Source organism: Phascolarctos cinereus, unplaced genomic scaffold (genome assembly GCF_003287225.1).
Source record: "Phascolarctos cinereus isolate Bilbo 61053 unplaced genomic scaffold, phaCin_HiC Scaffold_9;HRSCAF=440, whole genome shotgun sequence".
Classification (NCBI taxonomy): Eukaryota; Metazoa; Chordata; class Mammalia; order Diprotodontia; family Phascolarctidae; genus Phascolarctos; species Phascolarctos cinereus.
This window is the reverse complement of record NW_027556402.1, coordinates 250,166,271-250,175,256: the sequence shown is the minus strand read 5'-3', so window position 1 is coordinate 250,175,256 and position 8,986 is coordinate 250,166,271. Positions and strand designations below refer to the sequence as shown.

General features: G+C 34.0%; 1 protein-coding gene across 1 annotated transcript; it reads left to right on the top strand.

Annotated features, from left to right (window-relative positions):
- Nucleotides 1-3,738: 3,738 nt before the first annotated feature.
- LOC110200756 (olfactory receptor 5B12-like) lies at nt 3,739-4,698 on the top strand. The gene has a single exon (XM_020976164.2). It carries the CDS (start codon nt 3,751-3,753, stop codon nt 4,696-4,698), a length of 948 nt encoding a protein of 315 aa, XP_020831823.1. The 5' UTR covers nt 3,739-3,750.
- The last annotated feature ends 4,288 nt before the right edge of the window (nt 4,699-8,986 follow it).

Here is an 8,986-nt window from a genome sequence, read left to right as displayed (position 1 = left end):
AGAAAATCAAAGGACAAATCAATGTGACATAACGTAGAACACTGCTTGACAGGTTCCAAACATGGCTTCTGAGGCAGCACTCACTCATTTGCACACTGTAATTTGTAAACATGCTCTTTTTACCATGATACATAGTTTTCAGTGGTATGTATATTGTCCCAGATCTGATATTTAAAATAGATAATTAACATTTAATATGTTAAATTGAAATTTTTTTACCTTTTTTTTTTTATTGTACTCAGTTCTTCAAGAAAATCAAAGAAGAAATCAACATGGCTTAACTTAGAAAACTGCTTGACAGGTACCAAACATGGCTTCTGAGGCAGCATTCACTCATTTGCACATTGTGATTTGTAAACATGCTCTTTTTACCATGATATGTAGTTTTCAGTGGTATGCATGTTGTCCCAGATCTGACATTTAAATAGATTTAATTGTAACACCCAAATTTGAGACGCTAAGTTTTTAAATGAATTCCATAGTTACTCAAAATTGTCTTCTCCAGTGCAAGTCATTTTTCTTGCAGTGCAAGTTCTATTTAATTGCTCATTCAGAAACAGTTTTATTTAGAAATTATATACACAATATGCGAGAGGTAACAGACACCTTAACTTCAGTTGCATTTACTTACATAAAAGTACTTAATTCTTAAGAAAATACTAATAATCACCTTTATTCTTAACATTTACAATTGGTTATTAAAATGTACAGATGAAACAAATAATAAAAATAATAATAAAACAAGAATTTTTACATATATATAAATATTTTCAGGAATACAATCCTCACCATTTGTGAAATATACAAATAAAAACAAAAACAAAAAACTCCTTTAAAACCCAGTAAACATGGAGGTTGAAAATAGAGAAGAGAGAAACAGGGACAACAAGCTATTCTCATCTTCTTCCTCCCAAACCTCTTGAAAAGCTTTTACACAGATTAAACAAATGTAGCAAAGATCAGGAAGAAAGAGAATTGAGAAAAAAAAATTATAGATAGTTTCTCAGATAGAGGTCTTGCATCTCAAATATATAAAAAATTGTGTCAAATCTATAAGACTATCAACCATTCTCCAATTGATAAATGGTTAAAGGATATGAAAATACAGTTTTCCAATGAAGAAATCAAACAGTTTAAAGTCACATGAAAAAAATCTCTTGATCATTATTGATTAGAGAAATGTGAATTAAAACAACCTTCACATATCAGTTTGTACCTACTAAATTGGCTAAAATTACTGAAGGGAAAAGTGATAAATGTTGGAGAGGATGTGGAAAAATTGGGACAGTAATTCATTGTTGGTAGAATTGTGAACTGATCCAACCATTTTTGAGAGCAATCTGGAATTATGCCCAAAGAGTTATTAAACTGCTCAAACCCTTTAACCCAGCAATGCCACTTACTAGGTCTATTTCTAAACATGGTTAGAGAAAAAGGGAGAAAAAAACCCTGCATGTTCTAAAATGCTTGTAGCAGCTCTTTTTGTGGTGGTGAAGAACTGGAAATTGCAGAGATGTCCATCAACTGGGTAATGGCTGAACAAGTTGTGACATATGATTTTGATGGAATACTACTCTGCTATAAGAAAAGTTTCAGCTCAATGATCTTAGAAAAACATGGAAAGACTTGTACAAAATAAAGAAGAGTGAAATGAGCAGAACCAAGAGAATGTAATATACAGTAACATCAACATTGTTTTAAGAATGACTTTGAGCAAATCATTTATTTTGATTACTATAAACAACCAAATTAGTTGTAAAGGATATATGAAGAAAGACACTCTCTGCATCCAGAGAAAGAACTGGTAAATAGAATACGTATAGAATAATCATTTATATATTTACATGTATGTATACACACACAGTTACATATGCACACATATGTGCATATATATATATGTGTATATACATATATATATTATACGCACACACATACCTATTTGTGTCTAATGATACCCATCTTTAAGGTGGGTGGGGGAAGGTAAGGAAAAAAGGGAAAAAATTTACATGATAACTCATATATTTAGAAGCAGTAGTAAGTTGCACATAATAGATTTACTGTTTCACATGCAATCATCTTTTTTTAGTGTACATTGTTTGGAAATACTAGTTTAATTCCATAAATAAAAAAATATTTTTTAAAAGGCATGTAGAGCAGAGATGAGAGACAAAGCATGGGAAAATGGATGTAGATGCATTTGCCTGGCATGTGGGACATATAAGAGAGAGAATAATGTTAAATCAATCTAGGAAGATAGGATGGGGAGGTGGTGAGGTGATTTAAACATGAAATAGAGACATTCATATTTTATATTAAAAATACTAGTGATCCACTGAACACTAGTGAGCATCAGAGAGACAAAGTGTAATTGTGCTTTAAAAATATCAAATTGTAATTGTGTGTAAGGTGCACTTTTAAAATGATGATTCATTTTTTCAAATGACAGAATGTAGGCATTATTGTAGATAATAAAGAATGAGAAATTGTATAAGAGGAATTAAATTAAATAAAGGAATGATTGAGGGGGCAAATTCTTACAGACTTTCAGCGGATATAGAACGGAACCTGGAGTGAGAGAGACTTCAGTTCAAATTGGTCCCTGGATATTTGCTAGGTGACCCTAGGCAAATCTCTTATCTTTTTCTGTTTCTGTTTTCTCCCTTAAAAAAAATGCATACACCACCTAAATTCCAGTTTAACTGTGAGGATCAAATGAGGTAATATTCATAAATCACTTTCCTAAACTAATAGTGGTATCTAAATCCTATCTAATAATCTTTTTGGACAATATAGGAGGGGATGAGAAGAAGACCACATATGGAGAGATTAACCATAGCAGTGAGAAGATATACCTATTCATCTAAAATATGGGATAAAGCAGAAAGGAAAAGGGGAAAAATGAAGAGGGGTTTAGAGGTTTGAGTAGGGAAATGAGAGAAACCAGGAGTGATGACATCTCTCTCTGTTGATGTGAGGGGAAGATTTGTTAGATGGGGGGAGAATAACTGGGTTCCTTTGGACCAGGAAGATTTGAAATGACAAGAGAATAACATATTTCTAATAGAGAATCCACTCAGCAAATTTATGGATCTTGTTCTACCTCATTTTTGTGGGACCATCAAAGGTACATAGGGAGCATAATTCTATGTTGGAATGTCTGGTGAAAGGCAATGGATCAAGGAATTCTAGGGTAGCTGGAGGACTAACATTGAAGCAGTCAATGAACAGTTCAACCCTGTGAAGGGGAAAGAATAAGGCCAAAGTAGGGGAAATAGAATTGGAAACATGGTATGGATGTAGGACCTGGTGTTTATGGTAATGAGTAAATCTAGGGAGAAGAAGGGTAAGGCACAATATGTAATGGAAAGATAGTAGGGTATGTTCAAAAGAGGAATTTCAGAGTTCTGGGTCATGGAATTAGAGGGATAATTAATTCAATAGTGTGGTCACAACATATGTGATTGATGCCGACTAAAGGTGGAGGTTATGGTAGCTATGGGAGCACCTGTTAAGCAATTATCTTCATCAGTATAAGGGGACTTATTATGATATGTGCTGAAAAATTGTAATCGCAATATTAATGTGATGTTAATTTATCATACATCAAAACCCCACAATGTTTATATATTTTTTTAGTTTCATATACAAAATATGATTCTCCAACACTTAAAAAAGAATGATAAACACCATGATTTATTCTACTTGTTGTATTTCTGTCATTACAGGTGAATCACCCAAACCTCTAAAAAAATGGAGAATTGTTCAATGGTAGAGGAGTTCATCCTTGTGGGATTAACAGATTCCCCTGAACTTCAAGTCCCTCTATTCATAATATTCACTATCATCTACTTCATCACTCTGGTGGGGAACCTAGGCTTGGTATTCCTGATATCGTGGGACTCCCATTTCCACACACCCATGTACTTTTTCCTCAGCAACCTCTCTCTGGCAGATCTGGGCTACTCTTCAGCCATTACTCCTAAAGTGATGGCTGGATTCCTCTCAGGAGACAAAACCATCTCCTATGGTGGGTGTGTTACACAAATGTACTTCTTTATGTACTTTGCCACAATTGAAAGTTATCTCCTGGCTGCTATGGCCTATGATCGCCAGGTTGCTGTGTGTAAGCCCCTCCATTACAACACAACAATGACATCTAAGGTTTGTGCTACTCTGGCCATTGGTTGCTACATTTGCGGTTTTCTGAATTCTTCCACTCTTACAGGAAACACTTTCAGCCTCCACTTTTGCAGTTCCAATGTGATCCATCACTTTTTCTGTGATGTTCCACCCCTCTTGGCTGTCTCTTCCTCAGTCACATATATCCATAAATTGGTTGTCTTTTTTGCTGTAGTACTCCATTCATCTTTTGCCCTTTTTTTCATCTTGAAATCCTACTTTTTAATTTTCATTGCCATTTTGAGGACGCGCTCAGCTGAGGGCTGCCAGAAAGCCTTCTCTACCTGTGCTTCCCATCTCACAGCTGTGTCCATATTCTGTGGGACAATCATCTTCATGTACTTACAACCTAGCTCCAGGCATTCCATGGACACAGACCAAATGGCTTCAGTGTTCTACACCAGGGTCATTCCTATGTTGAATCCTTTGGTCCATAGTCTGAGGAATAAGGAAGTCATTAGTGCATTTAGGAAAACTGTGAGTAAAGCTAAGTCTTCATTAGGCATCTTTTATAATTAAGGAGAAAAGTATTAAAATATTTTTATTCCATTGTATGAACTTTAAAGTACATCCTTTCCTAGACTGACACATCCTTTGTTATTCATTCACCATAGGCAGTAACTTCTCTCTTCCCATCCTGAATTTGGAAAACATCTCCCTTCATTGGCTTCCTGTATCTGATTCTATTACCTTTTTTTTTTTTTAGAAATTTGGAGAATCTGGATGTTTTACACTTAGACTCTCATTTGAGGATACTTTTGAAGTTTAAACATTAGTTAATCTTTTCACAAGGAAGCTTTTAACAAAATTCCTTTATCACTGAAGTTATGAGCCCATATTACTCTGCCATTTTCTTTTCATATAAATCTGTGTGAGCTACTGTTAAGTTACTTGGGCAGGGATTGTCATTATAACTGTATTACCTATCTCAATGTTTTACTGAAAAGTCCAGTGAGTTTACTTATTATATGTGAAAATGTTATCAGTGTCCTTAAGTTTTATCATCATTACTTGGGTTTGAATGGGATGTCCCAGTGAAGACTTCTCAGTGTAATTAAGGTAATGAGTTCAGAAGGTAGTGTGAGAAATGAACTCTCAGAAGTGAAGGCTCCTCAAAGGGTCAAATAATTCTTGATTATTACTTTCAAAATCCTCCCCCACTTAGACCCTGTTTTTATGCACTTAACAGAAAGAATAAGCCCTGCCCCACCCTGAACTTGAGCTTCCGGCCTCTTCCCTTGTCTTTGAATTTCGGGCCTAGAATGTAAGCCTCACCTCCTAGTTAAGAGGATAGGAAGAAACTTTCAAGCTTAGAATGTAAGCCCACCCCCAGAGATTTGCTTTCATAAGGCAGCCACTGTTACTCCCTCTCTCTCGCTCTTGCTCTCGCTCTCACTCTCCAAGTTTATCGAAGGAGCAGACAGCCATCTCACGAGATTGTAATAAAGGTAACCTTTACTTTCCATCTTGAGAAGTCTCTGAGTTTAATTTGGGTTGGGGTCGCTGTCCCACACAGGCATTTTGAAAGAAAATCTGGAGCTGTGCTAAGTATGATGGGGTGATTCTAAAAAGCAAAACTGGGTAGGGAGAGGTCAAAAGGAGCAATTATCTCACACAAATGATGTGTGAAAGGAAGAAGTGATACCGAAGAAACAAGTGGGGATGGAGCGCTGGTAGTGCTAGAGCTTACTCTCATCAGAAATGGGTTAAAGACAGAGCAACATATGCATCCAGAAGGGTATAAAATCTTCTAAATATATGAAGAAATGATAAGGTGAGGGAATAGTATAAGGAAGGGACTTTTGGGGAGGGTAGGTGGATTAAGGTGGAGAGTGGTGGGAGAGGATAAGGGAGGGATTCTTAGACAGGTAGGTAGATCCAGGAAGTAGTTAGATATAAATTAGACCCATATGGCAGGATAGGGCAAATGAGGGAGAAAGATACTAAGGAAAAAAAGGAAGAGGGAAATTCATGACTACTAATTACTTTGCATGTGAATGGAACAAATTTTCCCATGAAATGGAATTGGATAGCAGAATGGATTAAAATTCTGAGTTTGACAGTATGTTGCTCTGAAGAAACACAAGAAAAAAGAGAGAGTTAAAATAAAGGGCTAGAGTAGAATTTATTATGCTTCAGCTGATGTAAAAAAAATAGGGGTAGCAATCATAATCTCAGACAAAATTAAAGCTAATATAGATTTAATTAAAAAGATAAGAGAAGCTACATGCTGTATCACCAACATTATTCAATATTCTTTAAGAAATGCTAGCAATAGGAATGAGAGGGAAAAATGTAAACTAAAGGAATCAGAGTCAGAAATGAGGCAAGTAACTATCTCATTTTGCAGACAATATGATGATATATCTGGAAAATCCTAAAGATATAACTAAAAGGTTAGTTGAACCAATAACAATTTTAGCAAGGTAGTAGCATATAAAGTAAACCCACATAAATCATCAACATTGTTAGATATCATCAGCAAAATCCTGGGAAAAGTGATAGTAAAAGATACCCCATTTAAAATAACTGTAGATAATATAACATACCTGAGAGCATATCTACCAAAACAGACCCAGGAACTACATGAACATAATTATACAGTTTATTCTTCATACAAATAAAGACAAATTTAAATCATTGGGAAAATATCACTTTTCATGGATGGGCAAAGCCAATATAATAATAACAAAAAAGTGCAACCTAATCTACCTATTTATTAAATGCCATCCCAAATAAATTAATAAAAGTTGTTTTACTGAGTTAGAAAAAATAATAAAAATAATTTGGAAGAACAAAAAGTCAAGAATTTCAAAGATAATAATGAAAAAAAATGCAAAGGAAGGTGTTTCAGCAGTACCAGATTTTAAAGTATATTATAAGGAAGTAAATATAAAAACTATCTGGTACTGGTTAAGAAACAGAAAGTTGGATCAGTGGAACAGAGTAGACATACAATAGCACAATACTATTCCTATACAATAGACATACATTATAGTAGTAAAGGATATTAACCTTGTTTTGACAAATGTAGAGATTTAAGTTTTGGAGATAAGAATTCATTATTGGGTAAAAAAAATTGTTGGAAAACTGGAAAGCAGTCTGGCAGAAATTGGGCATAGACCAGCATCTTAAACCATTTGCTTAGATAATGTCAAAATAAATACATGACCTAGATATAAAGGGATATATCACAAGAAAATTAGAAAGATGAGGAACATATTACCTATCAGACTTATGTATAAGAGAACAACTTATGAATAAAGAAGAGATGGCACTGTGAGGTGTTAAATGGATAATTTTGATTGTATTAAAAAGGTTGTGTACAGATAAAATCAATGTAGTCAAGATTAGAAAGAAAGCAAAAAAAAATTGGGAAAAAATTTTCATAGAAAGTATTTCAGATAAAGGATTCATTTCTTTTCTTTATTTTTTTTAAAGGATTCATTTCTTGAATACATAGGGAATTTTGTCAAATTTACAATTATACAAATCATTTTGTAATTGATATATGGTCAAAAGTTATGAACAGGTAGTTTTCCAATGAAGAAACCAAAACTATGTTTAGTCATATAAAAGAATGCTCTAAATCATTATTGGTTAGAAAAGTAAATAAAACAACTTTGAGATATTATCTTACACTTATCAGATTGGCTAAGATGATAAATATCCTTCAGTTGGGGAATGGCTAAGTAAGTTGGGGATATGATTGTGATGGGATACTACTATGTTATAAGAAATAATGAACTGGTTGATTTAAAAAAAAAAATGGAAAGACTTACGTGAAATAGTGAAAAGTGAAATGTACAGTACCAAGAAGACATTGTACATAGTAACAGAAATATTGTCCTAAGAACAATTTTGACTGACTAATTCATGTTCAGTAGCATAAATCCTTAAACCAACTACAAAGGACTTATGAAGGAAGATGCTAACCACCGCCAGAGAAAGAATGAATAGACAGATATATAGTATGGTTTTATACACACACACACACACACACACACACACACACACACACACACAGACACACACACACACAGACACACACACAGAAGTATATATAAGTATGTGTGTATGTGTATTTAATTGTAGCCTTCTCTAAGGTGGGGTGGGGAGAGAAACGAAAAAAAAATAAAAAGTATACAGCAGAGAACAAAAGACAATGTTGAAAGAATCACAGAAAAGCAGGTTAGCTTTGAAAACAATATGTTGTATTTATTACATAGGTTTTTTTAAAATAAATTGTCTGAAATGAAAATTCACAGCTTTACATTGAATATTCTATGTTCTGCTGCTCAGTTGAAATGTTTTTTTCCCTCTTTTTGTATTGTGATACAATAGAAAGTCTTATATGTTACTTTGAAAATCTCAATATCTATACAAACTCAATAATCTTGTGTATTTAGTATAAATGGAATACCATATGTGCTAATAGCATCTGTCCTTTACTAGCACACAGGACCATGGTTGGTTGAAGTCGTTCAGCAATGAAACCCTACACCCAAAGATGTTTTCTTATCTTTTTTTTTTTTTTTGGTTATTTTTCTGCCCAGGACATTTCTTATCTAGGAGAAAGATTCAACTAATTTTTCTGACAAATTGAACCACCTTTGGGACACACCTTTTCTTTTCTTCTCAGAAGATTGTGTCAATCCAAAACTTCTATACCCATATCATTATCCTGTAAGATTACCTATTAATTATGAATGAAATTATAACCATTAAACCCTGCTTTAAATCTGTGACTAGTGCCCAGTTCTATTTATCATTAATCAGGTATGTCAAAGAAATATTTCCTTCTAAT

Bases quoted from the DNA above. Each gene is read 5' to 3' on its own strand.
- LOC110200756 (XM_020976164.2), top strand. From the start codon at position 3,751: ATGGAGAATTGTTCAATGGTAGAGGAGTTCATCCTTGTGGGATTAACA.